The sequence below is a fragment of the Tursiops truncatus genome, chromosome X (genome assembly GCF_011762595.2).
Source record: "Tursiops truncatus isolate mTurTru1 chromosome X, mTurTru1.mat.Y, whole genome shotgun sequence".
In the NCBI taxonomy this organism is placed as follows: Eukaryota; Metazoa; Chordata; class Mammalia; order Artiodactyla; family Delphinidae; genus Tursiops; species Tursiops truncatus.
Window position 1 is genome coordinate 87,811,971 of NC_047055.1, and position 22,741 is coordinate 87,834,711.

Below are 22,741 nucleotides of genomic sequence, written 5' to 3' on the forward strand. Positions count from 1 at the left end.
CTGAAAATGCCTTCAGCTGGAAATCACAACTGGATATGCATCAGCTGTCTCATAGTGGAGAGATGAGGAGTGCCTGATGCATCAATCATTGTGCAGGGGGAGTAGATATGACAGACTACAAACAGCCTAAGTGAACAGAAGGCAAACAAAGTCAAGTATCCTTCAGTCAGGTGGAATACAAGTTGATATGCAATTATATGCATAGGGAGACACTTCAATAAAGCATTTGAGCAATAGCCCTGTTTGGTTTTATGATTCACACAGGTACTCTCAATCTCCTGCAAATGGTAGAAATAGAGACCCCAGGAGATGACTTGTAATCTCCTGTGTTTCACTTTTTGGATAAAGGGCTTTATAAATTCAGCACAGATTTGTCCTTCATACCTTGGGATGTAAAAGTCCTTAATACTGGCCATTTTTTTTTCAACTTTCTAGGGTGGGGAGAAGAGTATTCATTGTTCAAACACCTCCAGGGCACTGAAGTCAAGGCAAAAACCAATTTGGGAATGTATAATAGATCTATGAGTAGAAGCCAGAAGTTCTTGTTATCATTGACATTTAAGACACAGAAAATATTGCCCTGAGGAACCGTTCTTTCTCTTCCCTTTGAGAAGTCACCATGGTATTTTTTTTAATTAAATAGAATTTTTAAACTTAAAGTCTGACTTTATGCATTGGCAAATTAAGCATATCTCTAGCCTATGTTACAGGAATAGAGTTATTAAATGTTACACACACCTAAAGGTGGCAATTGTTCCCTCATTAATTCTATGCTATGGCAGCAGGTGATTCACACTCGAAAATGGTAGGCATACCTTCTAACCTGTACCAAAAAAGCTATCATTTATGTAAGCTGCAGGCCATAAACTTCTTATCCCCTTAGTAACTGACCCTAAGACAATGAAACTGAGCCACAACACTCTGGACTTCCCATCTCATCCACTGAAGCTTCTGCTTTCTTTGGGATTTCTGTTTGAAAAACAATGGTTAAGAAATTGGATTTCAATACATAAAACTTTGGTGGTTTTTCTTCCAATTTAGTTAATTTGATATATTCATTTCCTACATGCACATTAAGAGTAATTTTGTGTACATTGCTATGGGATAAAGTCATGCTGCATTGTAGTTTTTTAGCCTAAGATATGATTATAGTTTATTATAGTTGAATAACTGGAAGACTTCTCTAGAAAGAACACTGCTTTTTTTAAAGCACTGATATATAAACGCTTTCTTGATTTCAGTTAAATGTTTTTTGCAATACTCATAAGAAAGGGGCTTTCTTTTTAGCATGTAATTTTATTTTGTTTTTAAACCTTTTTATTAAAGTATGCATACAGAAAATGCATATATCAAGCATACAGCTCAATGAATTCTCACAAACTGAACACTGATCAAGAAACAGAACATGACCAGCACCCCAGAAAAACTCCCTGTGCTCCCTTCCAGGCCTTACTGTCCACCTACCCCACCAGGTGAACACTACCCTGACTTAAATAGCTTTGTCTGCTTGGTATTTTATATAAATTGAGTCAAACAATTATATTGCATATTTTGGTAATATACTCTTAAGTGTTTATCTTCTTTCATTCACATTGTAAATATGAGATTTGTCCATATTGTTGAATGTAGTTATGGATAATTCTTATTGTCATGTTTTATTCCATTCTGTGAATACTCTACAATATATTTATCCATTCTATTATTAATGGACATTTGTGTTGTTTGCAGCTTGGGGCTATTGGGAATAGTGCTACTATAAATACTTTAGTACCTGTCTATTGGTGAACATATTTATGAACTTCTGTTAGGTATATATCTAGGAGTTGAACTGCCAGGCTATATGGTGTTCATGCTCAGCTAGTTTATAAAACTAGTTTTCCAAAGTGGCTTCGCCAATGTACACTCCCACCAGCACAGTATATGAGTTCTATTTGCTCCACATCCTTGTCAACACTTGGTATTTTCCATCATTTTTACTGTAGCCATTATGGTGGATGTATAGTGATATCTCAGTGTGATTTAATTTTTATTTCCTTATCCTCCAATCTCACCATCTTCCCAAGACAGTTGACTGATATCTCAGATCTGAAACCCAGGCATGGCTCTCATGTGACTGTACCATTTTACATCTCACCAGCAATAGTAAGTAATTAGTAACTTTAAATCTTTCCACACAAAAATGCCCAAAGCTTGATGGTTTAACTGGTTAATTGCATTAAACATTTGAGGAGAAATAATATCAACACTCCACAAAATCTTTCAGAAAATAGAGGAGGAAGGAACACTCCCCAACTCTTATGAGGCCAGTATTACCCTGATACTTAAGCCATACAAACACATCACAAGAAAATAAAACTACAGACCAACATTTCTCATGAACATAGATGTAAAAATCTTCAACAAAATATTAGCAAAATGAATCCAGCAACATATAAAAGGATTATACATCATGACCAAGTGGGGTTTATTCCAGTGATATAAGGCTGCTTCAACATTCAAAAATCAGTCAACGCAATCTACCATATTTTTTTTTTTTTTTTTTTATTTTTGGCTGTGTTGGGTCTTTGTTTCTGTGTGAGGGCTTTCTCTAATTGCGGCAAGTGGGGGCCACTCTTCATCACGGTGCGCGGGCCTCTCACTATTGCGGCCTCTCTTGTTGTGGAGCACAGGCTCCAGACGCGCAGACTCAGTAATTGTGGCTCACGGGCCCAGTTGCTCCGCGGCATGTGGGATCTTCCCAGACCAGGGCTCGAACCCGTGTCCCCCGCATTGGCAGGCAGACTCCCAACCACTGCGCCACCAGGGAAGCCCAACCATATTATATATACAAGGTAAAGAAGAAAAATCACATGATCTACAAATTCAATACAACTTTATCAAATTTCCAGCAGACTTTGTTCCCCAGAAATTGATAAGCTAATCCTAATATTTATATAGAAATAGAAAAGACCAAGATTAACAAACAGGAATTTGCTAAAAAGCAAAGTGGAAGGACAGTAACCTCCCAATTTCAAAACTATAAAACTACAGTAATCAAGACAGTATGGTACTGGCATGGGGATAGAGACATAGATCAATGGAACAGAACAGAGAGTCTAGGAATAAACCCTGATACTTATGGTAAAAATATTTTTTACAAAAGTGTGAAGGCAATTCATTGGGGAAAGAAAAGTCTTTTCAACATTTGGTGCAAGAATAATTACATATCCACATGCAAAAAGATGAATTTAAATCTACACACCATACTAAAAATTAACAAAAAAATGGATCAGATATGTAAATATAAAAGCTAAAACTATAAAAGTTTTAGCAGAAAACATAGGAGAAAAATCTCTGTGACCTTGTACTAGGCAAGGAATTCTTAAGTAGGACACCAAGAGCATGATCCATAAAGAAAAAATGATAAATTAGACTTCATCAAAATGAAAAAGGTTTAAACTTCAAAAGGTACCATTAAGAAAATGAAAAGACAAAGCACAGACAGGGAGAAAACACTTGTAAATCATTTACCTGATAAAGGACTTGTATCCAGAATATATACAGAACACTTACAACTCAATAAAAAGAGGACAAGCAACCCAGTTTAAAATTAGGCTGAAGATTTGAAGAGATATTTCACCAAAAAATATATACAAATAAGCACATGAAGAGATGCCCAACATCACTAGTCATTAGAGAAATTCTAACTAAAACCACAATGAAATACCACTTTATATGTACTAAAACGGCTAAAATAAAAAAAAATTATAATAAATGTTGGCAAGGATATGGAAAATCAGGAACTTTCCTACATTTCTGGTGTGACTGCATTAAAATGGTATAGCCATTTTGGAGAAGTTTGGCAGTTTCTTAAAAAATTGATCATAAATTTACCAGAGGACCCAGTACTGCCATTCCCATTATCTATCCAAAAGATATGTAATGTTTTCGTGCAAACACTTACACTTGAATATTCATAACAGCATTATTCATACAAGACAAAAAGTGGAGACAATCCAAATGTCCATCAACCAGCAAGTAGATAAACAAAATGTGGTACATTCAGCAATAAAAAAGAACAAATACTAATAAATACTACAGCATGAACTGTTCAACTATGGATGAACTTTAAAAATATGCTAAGTGAAAGAAGTGAGACACAAAAGATCTAGTATTGTATTTGCCTATTGTATTTATATGAAATGTCCGCAAAAGTAAAATACAGAGATCTGTAGATTAGTGGTTGTCTGGGTGTGAGAATGGGAATCGTCATTAACTGTTAATTAGTACAAGGAATCTTATTGGGGTGATTGAAATGTTACAGAACTTGATTGTGATGATGGTTGCACAACTAGGTAAATTTAATAAAGGTCATTGAGGTGATCCTTAATTCCATTCCTGTTTAAACATCTGGGTTCCCTGCCATAACATCTGTTGCCACCCATATCTAGAATGAAGTGTTGTCTTGGAGCTTGTTGTACATTTAAGAATAAACTTTTGTTTTTTTTAAAAAGGTCATTGAACTGTACAATTTAAATATGGATCCTAAATTATACCTCAATAAAGTTGTTTCTTTTTCAGAGTTGTTTTGGCTATTCTACATCCTTTACATTTCCATATAAATTGTAGAATAAGTTTGTTCATTTCAACAACAAAAAAAGTTGCTGTGATTTTTACTGAGATTGGTTTGAATCTATAGACCAATTTGGGGAGAATTGAAATGTTAACAATATTGAGTTTTCTGACCCATAAATCAGGTATATCTCTCTGTTTAATTTCTCTCAACAATATTTTGTAATTTTCAGTGTACAGGTCTTTCACATCTGACAAATTATTCCCTAAGCATTTCACATTCTGATGCTATTTTACTTGGTGTTGTCTTATTTCCACTTTATTGTGTAGTATTCATTTTTCGTTTCAATTACTTATTGTTAATTACTAGTATATAGAAAAGCAATTGATGTTTGTATGCTTATCTTGGGCAGAAGTTGGAACAGTCCCCACACAAGACTGCCCTCACTCTGACACCAATTGCAAGTTCAAGGGTTCACCCTCAGTTTCAATAATTCAAATCCATCCTGTAAAGCCATTACATGATTTTCATATTTTTATACCAATTTTATTACTCTTCCTCTCTGATCTACCTCTATTTATACCTTATGATAAACTTGTGTGAAACTATTTAGCATAGAGATTAGCTGATGGTTAGCTAAATCCAATTCTTCCTTAAGCTAGTCATTTGCCATCAGTGTTATATCCTGAAAAGTTTTTAACTCAATTTCCCCATGTATTTGACCATCAATATAAATATAGTCTTAGCAACAACAGCAGTGTTACACCATATTATAACATGATAGTAGATGTAATCTGCATACAACACCGTACCTATAGTCAACATAATGTACTGTGCATTTAAAATTTGTCAAGAGAGTAGATGTCTTGTTAAGTGTTCTTTCCAAAATAAAGTACTCAAAAGATATTGGCACGTTCATCTCCCAGAACAATATCACTCGGTTTGCAGACTTCTATTTGACCTTCTCAGGTTCCAAAAGTAGGAGTAGTCTTGGCAACATATGGCTTCATTCTTTCTGGCATTTGGTTTAATTGAGTTAAGAGACAATATCACCTCTTACTCTAAGCTTTTTGGGCACCAATGTAATGGATTTCCCTTGTTGCATAACCTATTTATTCATTCTTTTACTCTCAGCTATATTCATTTTTCTCTCCATTTATCATTGAATTTGATCCAAACTTTACCACCTTTGGAGGGGACAATAGGTTCGGCCACTGTGCTGGTCCAGATTGCCAGCAGCAATACCAGTCTAACAAATGCTTCCCCTTCAGTCCACTCCCATTTATCTAGGGTATCATCACAAGTACAGAACTAGTGGTCTATCTCAACCACTAGGTAATACAGCTGTATTCACTGTCAACCCCAAGTTTGCCAAGTTGGGTGAAGGCACAGTCTATCAATCACATTATGCCTTTAGGAATTCTGATGCAAAAGTTTGAAAGTACAATTAAAGTTCTTGCCTCGGAATCATCCCACCTTCTGGCCCCTGCAATTGCAGCCCTGGTCCTGGGACACTGAATCAGGTAGGAATAAAAGAACATTGAAGTGTTGTGGGGGGAAACTGTATAGTCATACCAGCATCTTCTCCCACCTCCTCTTCCCCAGATTCTTCTGAAAAGTGAAGGAATCTATCTATTGGAGACCCTCTCTTGGCCACCCTCATGTTGAGTGTGAGCACACACTGTAAAGACGTGTAAGTCAGCCCTGCATGCCCTTATCTCCCCCAGTTTTAGACAACAAATATTTCAGTTGCCTTTTCTAAGTCTCTATCAAAGCACCACTCCTAGGATACCTCTTTGCTCATTGTTGGATGCTATAGATTGTTATTGTGGACTGAATTGTGTTCCCTCAAAATTTATATCTGGAAACCCTAACCCTCAATGTGCTTATATTTGGAGATGGGTCCTTCAAGGAGGTAATTAAAGTTAAATGAGGTTGTAAGGGTAGAGCCCTAATCCAAAAGGACTAATGTCCTTATAAAAAGAGGAAGCAATACCAGTGGTGTACAAGCACAGAGAAAATGCCATGTGAGGACACAGTGAGAAGGTGGTCATCTATAAATTGGGAAGACAGGTCTCACCAGAAACCAATCCTACTGGCAGCTTGATCTTGGACTCTCAGACTGTGAGGAAATAAATTTCTGTTGTTTAAGTCACCCAGTCTGTGGTATCTTGTTATGGTAGCCCAAGCAGACTAATACAGTTGTAAAGTGTGTTCCTTGGTCTGAAGAATGTAACTCGGTGGTCCAAATTGGTACAATATCTTCTGTTCTGGTCATTTTATAGTAGTCTGAGCATTTGCATCTCCCTCCAGGTATGCACAGCTCAGTTCAGGGTGTCTATTCCTGTCAGGACCCATTTGTAGCCTCTCTCAATTTGCTGAAAAACATTAATCTACACATCCAAGAGCTCAACAAACTCCAAGCAGGATAAATTCAAAAAGATCATTACCCAGACACATCATAATAAAAATGCAGAAGGGCAACTACAAAGAGAAAATCTTGAAAGCAGCAAGAGAAAAATGACTCATATAGAAGAGAACCCCAATAACATTCACAACTGACTTCAAAAACAACAGAGGCCGGGGCTTCACTGGTGGTGCAGTGGTTGAGAGTCCACCTGCCGATGCAGGTGACACAGGTTCGTGCCCTGGTCCGGGAATATCCCACATGCCACAGAGCGGCTGGGCCCGTGAGCCATGGCCGCTGAGCCTGCGCATCCGGAGCCTGTGCTCCGCAACGGGAGAGGCCACGGCAGTGAGAGGCCCGCGTACTGCAAAAAAACAGAGGCCAGAAGGCAATGGAATGACATATCCAAAGTACTGGAAGAAAAAAACCTACCAACCAAGAATCTCATATCCAGCAAAACTATCTTCTAAAAATGAAGGAAGAATAAACAAATTCCCAGATAAACACTCAGCTTCTTGAATCTGTAGGTTTGTCTTTTACCAAATCTAGGAAGTCTTCAGCAATTATTTCTTTGAGTAGTTCTTCAGTCATGCCCTATTTCTCCTCTCCTCCAGGACTATTAAATATTTCGTTATAATCCCACAAGTCCCTGAGGATCCATTCATTTTTTTAAAATATTTCTTTATTTATTTGGTTGCACCAGATCTTACTTGCAGCAGGTGGACTCCTTAGTTGTGGCATGCAAACTCTTGGTTGCGCATGCATGTGGGATCTAGTTCCCGGACCAGAGATAGAACCCGGGCCCCCTGCATTGAGAGCGTGGAGTCTTCACCACTGCTCCACCAGGGAAGTCCCCCATTCATTTTAAAATTTTATTTTCTCTCTGTTGTTCAACTGGGTAATTTCTGTTCTTCTATCTTCCAACTCACTGATTTCTTCATCTGTTTCTCCACTGAGCTCATCTTTTGAGTTTTTTATTATGGTTATTCTATTTTTCAGTTCTAAATTTCCATTTGGTTTTTATTTATATCTTCTACATCTTTGCTGAGACCTTCTATTTCTTTTCTGTGACTCTATTTTGTCATCTGTTTCAAATGTGTTCATAATTGATCATTGAAGCATTTTTATTATGGCTACTTTAAAATCTTTGTCAGATAAGTCTAACATCTCTGTCATCTTGGTGTTCACATGTATTCCTGATTCTTGGTGTGAAAAGTGATTTTCAATTGAAAGATGACCATTTTCATGGAATTCCCTGGTGGTCCAGTGGTTAGGACTTTACGTTCTCACTGCCATGGCCTGGGTTCAACCCCTGGTCAGGGAACTAAATTCCCACAAGCTGCACAGCCGGAAAAAAACAAAGGAAGATGAACATTTTCTATATTATGTTGTAAGATCCTGGTTCTTATTTATGGCCGCGCCACAGGGCTTGTGGGATCTTAGTTCTCCAACCAGGGATTGAACCCAGGCCCACGGCAGTAAAAGTGCTAAGTCCTAACCACTGGACCACCAAGGAATTCCCTAAACCTTCTGTCTAAGCTGGCTTTTTCTGACACCACTCCAGCAGGGAAAAGGAGTGGAGGATGCCAGTTTGTTAATGCCAGCTGTGGGAAGAAGTCTAGTTTCCCCACTCAGTCTCTGTTAATAACAGAGTTGGGAGACTCCTTGCTACTGCTGGGCAAGACTGGGAGTTCCACAACCAAGTGGGACTCCACTATTTCCCTGGCTGGAAGGTGTAGCAGTGCCTCCCTACTCTTTTCCACATGGCCTCCAATGACACCACCCTAGGGGAAAAGAGAGGGGTGCCTTGATGCTGATATGTGAGAAAGGAAGTCTAGGCTCCCTGTATGGTTTCCACTGACATCATATAGGTGAGGGCTCATTACCACCCAGTGCGGACAAAAGTCCTGGCTTCATAGTCGATTTTTTCTGACACCACCTTGGCAGGGGTTTGGCATGACTTTTACAGTCTGTTCAGGGTGAAAATATAAGCTCTTCACTTGGCATTTATTAGCATGAATGGGAGTTGGACCACATTTTTTTTCTATACTGTTGGGATGCAGTAAAGCAACTATTTTCTGAAAGTTTACCATATTGTTAAGTTGCCCATTCCCTGGTTCTTTTACTAGACAGAACTGGCTTTTGTAGCGTCTTTTTTCTTGTCTGGGCCCATTGGCATTTCTAGGTTGCCAGGTTCTCCACCATTGTCAGATATAAGAGGCAAAAAGAAAACCCATAGAACAAATGTTCTTCCCCACCCCCCCCCCCCGAGCCGTGTCACACAGCTGTGGGATCTCAGTTCCCTGACCAGGGATTGAACCCAGGCCATGACAGGGAAACACCGAGTCCTAACCACTAGGCCACCAGGGAACTCCCAATGTGCTCTTTTCTTTTGGGTCCTGAGGTCCTTAGCCAGCTTGTCTCCTTCACTCCACCTTTCTGAGTCAGCTTATGTTTGTTTTATAAATATCATTTCCAAAGTTTTTTATTGTACTTAGCAAGAGGAATAGGGAAAAGTGCATCTGCTCCATTCTCCCAGAAGTGGAAATCGTGTAATTGGGTCTTTTAAAATATTTCCCGGGCTTCCCTGGTGGCGCAGTGGTTAAGAATCCGCCTACCAATGCAGGGGAAATGGGTTTGAGCCCTGGTCCAGGAAGATCCCACATGCCACAGAGCAACTAAACCTGTGCACCACAACTACTGAACCTGTGCTCTAGAGCCTGCAAGCCACAACTATTGAGACTGCGTGCCACAACTACTGAAGCCCACGCGCCCTAGAGCCCATGCTCTGCAACAAGAGAAGCCACTGGAATGAGAAGCCCGCACACCGCAAGGAGGAGTAGCCCCCGCTCGCCACAACTAGAGAAAGCCCATGCGCAGCAACAAAGCCCCAACTCAGCCAAAAATAAATAAATAAATTAATTAATTAATTAATTAATTTTAAAAAATATTTCCGATATCTCTACTTACTTTCTGAGCATGTGGAATACATTTACAATAACTTTTAAAATATCCTTGTCTGCTAATACTAACCTCTGTGTCACTTCTGGGTTGGTTGATTGCTTGATTATTCTCATTACTTTTCCTATTTTCTTAACTCTTTTCATGCCTGGTAATATTTGATTGAATGCCAGACATTGTGAATTCTATTTTGTTGGGTACTGGACATATATGCATTTCTATAAGTCATCTGGAGTTTTGTTCTGGGACACAGCTAAGTTACTTGGAAGGAGTTTGATCCTTGCACATCTTGCTAATATAATTTTTTAGGTGTATCTGGAGCAGTGCTCAGCCTAGGGCTAATTAATCCCTGCTACTAAGGCAATAGCTTCTTGAATTATCTACCCAATGCCCTATTTTTCCAGTCTAGCTATTGAGAACAGGCACTATTCCCAGCCCTGTGTGAGCATCAGACACCATTTCCTCTTATCCTTTCAGATGGTTCTCTCCCTGGCCTCACACACATGTGCTGATTGATACTCAACTGAATACTCAAGGAGGACCCTACGCAGATCACCTGGATCTTCTCTCTGTGCAGTTTTCTCCACTTTGGTGGTGTGTCCTACAAATTCTAGCTGCCTTGTTCTCCCTAGACTCTCAGTTCCTTCTCAACTCAGGGAATTCACCAGTCTCTTCCTCAGTTTCCCCTCTCTGTGCAGTACCCTGGAAACTCTCTCGAGGAAGTATGTTGGAAAAATCATATGACTCACTTCATTTGTTTCCCTTTCCTCAGGGATCATTGTTCTTCATTGCCTAATATCCAGTGTCTTGAAAACCTTTTTTTTTCCTCAATGTACTTTGTCTGGTTTTTGTTCTGTTTGTTCCTGGCATGAGGGTAAATCCAGGCCCTGGGACTCCATCTTGGCTAGAAGAAGTCACAGGCAGGAATTTATAAATGTGGAGATTTGTCCATGGAGATCATCAGTAACAGATATATTTCAGTTGGTGTGATTTTTATGAATGAGGAATATTGTAACCTGGGTTTGAGACAAGTATGCCAATGAACCTGTATCTATAAACAAGGAACTTGTATCTATTAAGTGCTCATCAGTGTGGGATATATTGAGAAGTATTTAAGAAAGGGGAGATATGTCAATGTAGGCTGTCAATGAGATATTCTCCAGTAGGTGAAAATTTATGTTCAACTGGGATTTTTAATGTAAAAAAATTCCAATGGGAAGGTATTTGCACATCAGTAGATTTGTAAATTGGGTTGTCAATGAGTGATATGACTTTGGTGAGTATTTAAGAATAAAGAAATTTGTCACAAGTGATCATCAATAGAGTTATACCTGGTTGAGGGGGAGAGGTTTTTATGAATATAGATCCTGGTAAATGTGGAGCTATCACTTAGGGATACATTGATAAGTGTATATGAATGGAGAGATATACAAAAGATATTGTCAATGGGGTATATGTCAACAAGGGTATTTATAATGGGTATATTTTTTAAATGAGCTGGACAATAGGACATATGTCAATAACCAAGTGTTTAAAAACAAGGCAAATTGTCATCAAAGGTTATAAATAGGTTACACCATCGGGTGGGTGTTTATAAAGACTTTTCAATGGACAACAACAATGGAGTATGTATTATGGAGGTTATTTATAAAAAGAGATTTTTCAACAGGGATTATAAATAAGAAAGATGCCAGTGGGTGTTTATGCATAAGATTTTTCAGTGGCAGACTGGTGATATGTCAATAGTTTTTATTTCTCAGTGAGGAGATTTGTAAAGAGGGGTCATGAGTGGAGATATTTTAAGGGATTTTTTTTTTGGAATGGGGTGATTTTTTTCCCCCAACAGGTTAAGGAATGAAAGATTTTCCAGTGAGTAGATATTTATGAGAAGGGAAATTTGCCAATGGGAATTGTCAATGGAGATATGCCAGTGGAATGAATATTTGTGAATACGAAGATAGTGCAAAAGTGATTGCAGGAGGCTTTATATAAACATCTCCCCTTGATTGTGCATGTAACCTGTGAATGTGATGAGATATAATTCCATGATTATATTACATTATGTAGCAAATTAATTGCAAATGTAATTAAGGTTACTAATCAGTTTGCCTTAAAATAGGGAGATTATCCAGGTGAGGCTAATCTAGTTAAGTACCTTAGCCCTTCAGAAATGCAAAGTTTTCTCCTGCTGGTGACAAAAGAGGATGCTGGAGAAATTGGAAGCATAAGAAGCATTTGGCACGTCCTAATTGACTTTGAAGACAAAGAGGCCCACATTGTAAGGCATGCAGTTAACCTTTAGAAGCAGAGAGCAACCACCACTGGCCGACAGCCAACAAAGAAATGGGAACCTCAGTACTACAACTGCAAGGAACTAAGTTGTGCCAATAACATGAATAAGATTGAAATGGATACTTCCTAAGAGCCTCCATAGAAGAGTCCAGTGTGGCCAACACTTTGGTTTTGTGAGACCACTAAGCAGAGAACCCAGTCAAGCTTACTTGGACTTCTGACCTGTGAGGTCATAAATGGGTGTTGATTTAAGCTGTTAAGTTTGTGGTAATTTGTTACACAATGATAGAAAACTAATACAGTATTTGCCAGCTGTGTATTTGTGAAAGAGGGGATATGCCACAATGAAGAGAGGGTACTTTTCAAGGGAATTATTTACACAGGGCTTGGAGATTTGTCATCTGTTCTTGGCAACAGTAGAGATTTATAAACATGGGGATTTGTCCACAGTGAGGACTGCATAATGGAGAATTGTTATGGGTTGAATTGTGTCCTCCAAAAAGATACATAACCCCCACCATTTCAGAATGTGACCTCACTTGGAAATAGAAGCAGGAACATTATCGCTTGGGGGATGGCTGTCCTCAGAAGTCTTTGAAAATGTTGGTATTTTTCAGTGGGGGGATTTGTACACTAGAAATTAGTGTATGAGCATCACCATAAGAAAAACATTACAAATGAGTATATTAAATATTTGTAATGTCTTTGAGTTTGTCAAAATCATGAGTTAAACTAAAGATGCCAGAGGGCATGCAATTATTACTACTAATATTATACATTATTTCCAATATTATAAATTATCATTCCTAATAAAACATTATTTGCAATAATGTAAATGGTCATTACTAAGATCTATCACTACTGTTATAAAATATATTTACCATTACTATTACTAATAATAACTGTAAGGCCAACTGGCCCGAGGCAGGGGAACACAATCAGATTCACAGGTTGCATCAGACTGAAACTCTCCGGACCACCCAGTTCCAGAAACTGACCTGGAGACTTTCCGGACCACCCAGTTCCAGGGACTGACCTGGGGACTTTCCACCCCGCCCAGCCTTCCCGCCTTTCGAGGGGCGGGACTAATGGTCCCAAGACTGATGCAACCTGCACCCGGATATTGCCATGATACCCGAAGAGACCACCAAATAAGGAATAACCTGCGCCCTCCCGGATTCACCACACCCCTTTCCCTTCTTCCCCTATAAAATCTTGCCCAACCCTCGCCCGGGTGCGACTTCTCTGGCCCCTTTCTCTCGGACCAGTGAACCTCGCCCGGGAGCACTCCCTAATAAAGCTCACTTGAAGCTTTCCTCTGTTTCGCGGTGCGGTTTGTTAAGATCCGACCTTACAATAACTAGTACAGAGAGCTATATGCCTAGCACTGTTTTAAGCACTTTACATATATAATATCATTTAATATTCACACTGCCCGTATGAGTTAGGCATTATTTTTATCCCCATTTTACAGATGTAGAAACAGGCATAGAGAAGTAATATGATTTCCCCAAGGACACAGAGCTAGGAAAAGGCAGGATTTCTTTCTCAGTCGTAAGTGGGAACTAATTAATTGTTTTTCTTTAAAAAATATTATAAGGAATCAAATTAAGAAATACTGACTTAGTTAATATCTTTTTTATTTTTATAATATTTCTTAAAACTTTATTGAGATGCAATCCACATACAATAAAATTTACCCATTTAATATGACAATTAATTTTAGTATATTCACAAAGTTGTGCAACCATCACAATAGAATTTTAGAATATTTTCATCATCCCAAAAAGAAACCCATTAGCAGTCACTCTCCACTTTTCCCACCTCCCCCAACCCCAGCCCTAGGTAACCACTAATCTACTTTCTGTCTCCATAGTTTGGACATCTCATACAAATGGAATCATACAATATGTAGTCTTTTGTGACTGGCTTCTTTCAAGTAACATGTTTTCAAAGTTCATCAATTTTGTAGCATGTGTCACTACATCATCCCTTTTTATTACTGAATATTTTATTGTATGGATATACCACATTTTGATCAACCGTTCATTAGTTGATGGATATTTGGGCTGTTTCCACTTTGGGACTACTCTGAATAATGCTGCTGTGAACATTTGTGTGTACGTTTTTGTATGGATATATGTTTTAATTTCTCTTGGGTGGATACCCAGGAGTAGAATTCCTAGATCATATGGTAACTCTATCTTTAACATTTTAAGAAACTTCCAAACTTTCTTCCAAAACAGCTGCACCACTTTACATCCCATTAGCAATGTTAAGATGAGTTCAATTTTTCTACATCCTCGGCAACACTTGCTATTGTCTATCTTTTTTATTCTAGCCTACTAGTGGTTGTGAAATATCTCATTGTGGTTTTTTTTTTTTTTTTTTTTTTTTTTGCGGTACGCGGGCCTCTCACTGCCGCGGCCTCTCCCGTTGCGGAGCACAGGCTCCGGACGCGCAGGCTCAGCGGCCATGGCTCACGGGCCCAGCCGCTCCGCGGCATGTGGGATCCTCCCGGACCGGGGCACGAACCCGCGTCCCCTGCATCCGCAGGCGGACCCCCAACCACTGCGCCACCAGGGAAGCCCTCTCATTGTGGTTTTGATTTCCATTTCCCTAATGCCTAATGATGCTGTGAAGCTTTTCATGTACTTAGGTCATTCATATATCTCATTTGGAGAAATGTCTATTCAGATCCTTTGCCCATTTTTTTTTCCTTTGCCCATTTTTAAGTTGGGTTATTTTTTTATTACTGGGTTATACAAGTCCTTTATATATCTGAGATACACATCCCTTATCAGATATATGATTTGCAAATATTTTTTCCCATTCTGTGGGTTGACATTTTACTTTCTTGACAGTACTGTTTACCACACAAAAATTTTTAATTTTGATGAAGCCCAATTTATTTCCTTTTTGTTTTATAGGACATGCTTTTGGTGTCACAGCTAAGAAACCATTAAGGCTTCGGATTTGAATACAGATTTGGCTTCAGTGTTCATGTTCTTCATCATTGCACTACATTGCCTGTCTAGCAATTGTCACTGTTAGTAATATTACACATGAAGTTATTATTATGAGAGTTTTGTGTTTTGATTGGAAAAAATATCCAAGGGGTGAATACACCCATAAATCATCCTCCAACCCTATCACAGACCTCAGAAGGATTCTGGGTAGGGACTGTGAGACCCATTTTTTTCAGGGAGAAGTACTGAGGGCTGGGTGAGGGTAGGGCCAGCCCCTAGGCTACCCATGGAGCTGGACCCCATGCTGCACACCTCACAGGACTGCCAACCCCTTGTACTTCCTCTCAGCCATCAGAGATTCTTTTCCAAGCAGAGATTCACACACAGACACACGGAATGTGGGGGTGAGGGGTAACTCATTTTACTCACCTTAATGGATTTTCTAGAAGGGTAATGGGAGGAAATGTAGTGACTCACACCAGGACTCTGAACTAAATAGCATCTCTGTAGGGTCTGCTTCTCCATAGCAGCCACAGCTAAAGGGAGCACCTGGAAGGTGCTCCCTTTGGAGCCTGCAACTCCCACTTGCTGTTTAATGCCTGAGGCCACATCCAGTGTATACAACAGTCCTTGGTGTTGAGAAACAGTTGGCGAAAGCAGAAAATAAGCAATAAGACATGTGAACATACCCAGGATTGAGGTAACATCAGGGAGGGTCAAGTAACCTATTCCATGTATTGGGGAACTGCCAGAAGCAGCAGGAACAGTCTGTGGTTCCAGACAATAGGTCAAGGCTGAGGAAACATCCCCGGACCCTAGAAAACAGCCATAGGGACCAGGAAACTGTCATGGCAGTGATGTGAACAGTCAGAAAAATTATCAAAAGGCCAAAGGACCAGAAAACAGTCCTTGTAGTTAGAGGACAACCAGAGAGACTCTAGAACAGGCAAATGGAAGAAGAAAACATCCCTAAATGTCATGCAACAGCTAGAAATACCTAGGAGACAGCCAGACAGATAAGGGAACAATCTCAAGCTGAGGGCACAGCCAGAGAAACCAGGAAACAGCTAATGGGACAAGGGGATAGTGTCTGGACCTGAGGAACAGAGGGATCATCAAACATCTGAAGAGACCACAAAACAGTCCTTGTATTTGGGAGACAGTCAGACGGGCTACAAAAGAGTGAGAGCAACAGGGCCTAGATCCAGAGGATCAGGCCAAAAACATCAAAGACGAGTCTCTGAAGTGCTGGGAAAGGAAAAATAAAAAAGCAGTCTGCAGGACTGGGGAACCACCAGAGTCCAAGGAACAATTGAAACAGCAACAAACCAATTTATAGAAATCAGGGAACAATGACTGGTCCTAATAAAGGGTCATCAGAAACTGTGGGGAGTAATCACAGGGATCAAATATAGTATATTAATGACTAGTGGGAATTCAACAATCATGGGAGCTAATACAGCACCAGCAGATATGGTTATGGGGACTCATGGGAATTAAAGACACTGTACTGGTGACCAATAGAAGATCATCAGAAACCATAAAGGGCTCTAATGCAGGGTAGGCTCTAATGAGTCCCAGGCATTATGCTGGGGCTCATGAGGTCAATACATTGTATTAGAGGATGAGTAACCTGCATCCACAGGGATGGGGGTAGCGAATGGGCTGATGCTGGGGTGGAGACAAAAATCACTTTAGTGGTGGCTAATGGCTAATCAGCAGGGTAATAAAGTACTAATATGGGATCAGCAGACACTAGTCAGATTTTTTATGAAGATCAAAGACACTCTACTCGTGGCGAAGATTAGAAGACACAGTGGTGACACTAATTAATATAGGATCAGTAGCAGATACTGTGATTGAAAAACGTGAGGCAAAGGCTCTAAACTAGTAGGTGGTAGTCAGTAGTCTCAGTGTTGAGGCCAGTATAGGGTTAGCAAACATGGTGATGGGCTCTAATGTATGGTTAGCATGCACTGTACTGGGACATCATTGCATTCAGACACTGTATTAGTGGCTAATGGGGGATCAACAGGCACAGTGATGATGGTTAATGCAGGGTCAGCAACACTGTGATTGGGACTTATGAAGGTCAAAGACATTGTACTCGTTGCTAATGGGTGGTCAGTAAGATGAGACTACTGTGGAATCAGCAGATACTGTGCCAGAAGCTCATGGAGGTTAGTCTCTGATCTTGTGGCTAATTGGGGATCAGCAAATACATTGCTGGAACCTCATGCATATTGAAGAAACAGTACTGCTGCCTAATGGAGGATCAACAGACACTGGGATCAGAGCTAACGTGGGGTCAGCAAACTCTACTCAGGCCTCAAGGGGTCAAAGACACAATACTCATGGTTAAAGGTGAGGGAGAGGGACTCAGCAGCAGACACAGGGATTCAGCTACTGTAAGGACAAAAAACATGGTAATGGGTCCTCAAGGAGGTCATACTCTGTGTGGGTGTCTGACAAGTCAGAAGACATTAACGTATGGTCAACAGATGCAATAATAGGCTATAATGTAAGGTCAGACGACATAGTGATGGAGGCTATTTAGGGGTCCTCAGGTAAAAAACTTGGAACTTGGTAAATGGGGGATCAGAAGATAGAGTGACAAGGTCATGTGAGTTCTGCAGACATTAAGCTGGGGCTCAAGAGATCAAAGTCACCATATTGGTGGCTAACTGGGGAACAGCAGATAAATATTTGTGCAACGGTGCTGTGTTGTGGGTTCATGGGGGTCAGAGACACTGTACTCATGGCTAATAAAAAACCAGCAGACCCAGTGAGGGGATCTAATGTAGGATGAGCAGATACTGCGATTAGAACTCATTGGATTAAATATACTGTACAGTGGACAGTGGGGAATGAACAAAGTGGTGAGAGCCAACATGGGGTCAACAGCCACTGCATTAGGTATAAATGAAGGTGATGACACATAGCTGGGAGCTAATGGGAGGTCAGCAGTCACCATGTTGAGTCTAAAAGGGGGCAAAAAGACATGATACTGAGCTAATAGATCATCAGTCACTAAGCTGGAGGCTAAAGGAGTGAAAAGACACTATGCTGTGAGCAAATGGAGGTCAGTAAAAATTGTAATAGCAGCTAAAAGGGGTGGCGAGACATGATGCTATGAGCTAAAGGGGGTCGGCAGACTCTGCTGGAATAAAAAGTGTGGGAAGACAAGCTATTGTGAGCTAATGGAAGGTCAGCAGACACTGTGCTCTTAACTAAAGGTGGTGATAAGAACTGCTATAAGCTAATGGAGTGGGTGTTAGTAGACACTGTGCAGACATGTGATGGGGGTAAGAACTACATCATGGTAGCTAATGCTAATGGAGGATTAGGAGAGACTGTGCTCAGGCTATTGGGAGCCAAATACATACAGTAGTATTGGCCAGTAGGGATCACCACATAGGTGATGGTAGCTAATGGAAGGCCAGCACAACCCATCATGGGGCCTTAGTAAAGGTCATTTTCATGGAGCAAAACCATTTCTAAAGCCTTGGGAGAACCAAGTTTCCCATTGCCAGTGTCTTTCATCTGATCTAGTGGTCAAGATTCTTCGTTTTCTCCCAAGCAGCCCACATTTGACTCCTGATATGGGAACAAGGAATTCTTTATTGTTGTTTTAAAATTTTAATTGAGATATAATTTACATACAATAAAATGCACAAATCTTAAGTTTACTCATTTGATGACCTTGTGTATGCCCATTAACACCCACTCCAGTCAAGATACAGAATAGTTTCATCACCCTGGGAAGCTCCCTCCTACCTCATAGGAGTTAATTCCTACCCCAGAGGCAATCACTGATCTGCTTTCTGTCACTATAGATTACTTTTATTTATGTTTGACATTTTCCATAATAATAATAATTTTAAAACATCAAATTTAATTTTTTTAATGGATGAGATGAAGATTGGAAGAACTGATGAGATATCATTTTGATAAACTTAATAATTAGTAAATGAGGATGAGGGCATGCTATATACAAAGTGAAGAAAGTGTAATATGTATATTCAAGTGTATGCTGTATTGGGGGGCATCTGGTGATTAATTCAAATATCCTGGGTTGTCATAATCATTATGGAACACTCAGGGAAAAAAGCAAAAAAAAGTATTTAATTTTGCATCAATTTACTATGGCACAGTGCTACCAAGTATTAAAGGTAAAGGATTCACTTTTGCTTATCAAAAAAGTGCAAGAGAAAATATTCACAAGGTTGAGAGGTTTATCACTAATAGACCTCCACTAAAGAAAACTCTAAAGGATATTTTTCAGGCAAAGAAGAAAATGATCCTGGAGGAAATGCAGAAAAGAATGAAGAGCAATCAAAGTGGTAAATATGTGGGTAAAATAAAATGAATATATAAAACAAAAATGTTTTCTGGGGAGACATACACACACATGTATACACACACACTTATATACATATATATAGATACATATATTACATATAAATATATATATACCCCATAATACATAATATTTTTAATATATATGTATATACATGTACATGAGCAAATTTTCTATTAAAAGATTAACTTTCAAAGACAATTTCTTAGAGAAAACCATACAATACTATTTAAAATTTTAAAAGGTGAGTTAAATAAAAAGACAAACCATATTCATGGATGGGAGGGCTTAAGCCATTTTACACCTTTCAGATCGGCAACAATTTTAAAAAAACAGATAAGTCCTGGTGAATATGTGTGAAAATGTAAACTTTTCTCAAACTGCTCATGAGAGTGTAAATTAGTGCAATTTTTTTAACTTTAAAATTTAGTCAAGTTGAAAAACTTCTATATCAATCAGAACCCAGTTAGGAGACAGAAACCATACTGATTATTTTAACAGAGAGAACTTAAAATGAATTTTTAACTAGTGATGAAGTTATTAACCACGTAACTTAAAAGACAAAAAGAGAACATTAAAATTATCATGGAGGTAGCAACTGCAGAAAGCAGCTGGCGTAGGGTAAGAAGGGAAGAAGTTGGAATTATTAAAAATAGAAGGTTGGAAGCAGGGTCTCATGTGACTGGGATTCATACCTCTAAGGAGGTGGCACCAGCCAGATGCTGCTAGGTCTCTGAGGGGGTGGGGTACCCTAAAGCTGTTAGTGCTGGAAAAGTGAAAACTGGATTAAACTGCTGCTACCATGAGGAACTGCTGCTGCCCAAGTGAAGAAGCAATGCTGGGCTGACAGATGAACAGGGAGTCAACCAGAAGGAAAAAAGGAGCAAGTCCCTTCTTCCTTCCGCAGACTCTATATTTATATTTAGTATCTCTTACTGGTAGGACCCAACAGGGAGTAGCAGCTGGCAAGACAGAAACGTGTTCTGTAGAGTCATGGCCCCAGCATCACAAAGCCGAGTATAGAAGGGTAGGTTTGGAGCTGAAGCACAATAGATTAATAACTGGCATACTGTCTACACCCTGGACCCATCATTTCCACTTCTAGATTTAAACACAAAACACAAAAATGATACAAATGTCTTTCACTAGGGGAATGGAGAAATAAATAAATATATTTATCAACATGGATAGATCTTGGAAATGTAACACTTCATGAAAAAAAGCAAGTTGCATAAGTTTAAAAATAGTGTGATACCACTGATGTAAAGTATTTAAAAGAAATACAGCATTATATATTGTAGACTTCATACTACAAAGAAAAAATTTAGGGTAGATTAAAATTCTAAATGTTGAAAGTGAAACCTTCACTTTAGAGGAAAGTATAGGAGAATATTATCACCTTGAAACCAATAATATGAAAACATAAAACTTCAGCAGAAGAAAAGAGTTAAAAAAATTAAATAACCAGTCACAGTCTGAGAGGAGATATTTGCAACACACATGACTGAAAAAGGATTTTTATATTTTCACATATTAAAAAAAAACAAGAAAAACAACATTTAAACCAAGAAGTAAAAGATAAACAGCCCATTAGAAAACAATGAGCAAAGGATATGAACAGTCATTGCACAGACGAAATAAAACAAATGGCCAGTCAACAGGTAAGCCAATGTTCAACCTCACCACTAATTAGGGAAATCCAAATGAAATGAAAACAACAATGAGCCACTCCCTAAGGCGATCAGGACAATTTTCACACCAACATAAGAGCCAAATTGTTACAAGTGCACTCTGTGTGCACCAGTAATCAGATGGCCCAAAGAGTTTGGTCAAATGGTGAGGGGAATCTTCTTAGAGAAGCTTTCTCCATAGTACAAGGCAAGGGCTGGCCTAAGTGAGTTCTCTGATGTTCTCTGAGATGTGCTTTCTGGCAGAAGGCTTTCCCACATCCTTGACATTCAAAGGGTCTCTCTCCTGTGTCAATGAGGCATACTTGCACATAGAAGGCATTCCTGCATTCACTTCATTCATAAAGTTTCTCTCCTACATGAGTTCTCCGATGTTGACACAGGGACTTCTTCATACTGAAGATTTTTCCACATTCACTACATTCATAGGGTTTCTCTCCTGAATGCATTCTCTGATGTTCAATGAGGCGTGCTTTGACATAGAAGGCATTACCACATTTATTACATTCATAAGGTTTCTCTCCTGTGTGAATTCGCTGATGTATTCCAAGAGATGAGTGCACCCTGAAAGATTTCCCACATTCGTTACACTGATAGGGTTTTTCACCTGTATGAGTTCTCTGGTGATTATTGAGAGTCATCTTCATTCTGAAGAATTTTCCACATTCACCACATTTATAGGGTTTCTCGCCTGTGTGAATTCTTTGATGTTGGTTTAGGGATTTTTTTGCACGAAAGTTTTTCCCACAATTACCACATTCATAGGGTTTCTCCCCTGTGTGAGTTCTCTGGTGTTGAGTAAGGGATATCTTAACACGAAATGTTTTCCCACATTCGCCACATTCATAGGGTTTCTCCCCTGTGTGAGTTCTCTGATGAATCATGAGGGTTGCCTTCTCAGAAAAGGTTTTCCCACACTCAGTGCATTCATAGGGTCTCTCTCCTGTGTGTGTTCTCCGATGTAGAATGAGTTGTGACTTCCTGCCAAAAGATTTTCCACATTCATTACATTCAAAGGGCTTCTCCCCTGTGTGAGTTTTCTGATGAGCAATGAGGTATGATCTTGCACTAAAGGTTTTTGCACATTCACCACATTTATAGGGTCTCTCGCCTGTGTGTATTCTCAGATGTTCAATAAGATTTGATTTCCTGCAGTAAGTTTTCCCACATTCATGACATTCAAAGTTTTTCTCTCCTGTGTGTGTTCTTTTATGTCCAACAAAGGCTGTTCTCTTGTAGAAGGCTTTCCCATATTCAACAGTTTGATCCAAAGTTTGAAGCTTCTGATGCTGAAGGTCATTATCATGACTGAGGGCATTACCCCCAACAGAATTGTTGGCACACAGCAGTGACAGAGAGCCTTTAAAAACAAATCAGATCATATCTCTCTCACTCAAAACCAACATAGGCTTTCCCTTGTCACAGTGTAAAATTAAAATGCTTAACAAAGCCTATAAAAATTCTACATAACTTAGCCCCCGGCTAACTCTCTGATATCACCTCTTAACACTC

The 22,741-nt window shown here is 39.3% G+C and overlaps 2 protein-coding genes across 2 annotated transcripts in view; one reads left to right on the forward strand and one right to left on the reverse strand.

The window, feature by feature from the left end:
* ZNF41 (zinc finger protein 41) overlaps positions 1-4,561 on the forward strand; it is a 56,713-nt gene extending 52,152 nt beyond the window's left edge. Inside the window, 1 exon segment of the mRNA XM_019943447.2 lies at positions 2-4,561. Within this exon segment, the coding sequence (XP_019799006.1) occupies positions 2-77 (76 nt within the window). The 3' untranslated portion in view covers positions 78-4,561.
* Positions 4,562-17,291: 12,730 nt separating this feature from the next.
* ZNF157 (zinc finger protein 157) overlaps positions 17,292-22,741 on the reverse strand; it is a 47,214-nt gene continuing 41,764 nt past the window's right edge. The window contains exon 5 of the mRNA XM_073798937.1: positions 17,292-22,589. Coding sequence (XP_073655038.1) covers positions 21,565-22,589 — 1,025 coding nt within the window. The 3' untranslated portion in view covers positions 17,292-21,564. The remainder of the gene's footprint in view (positions 22,590-22,741) is intronic.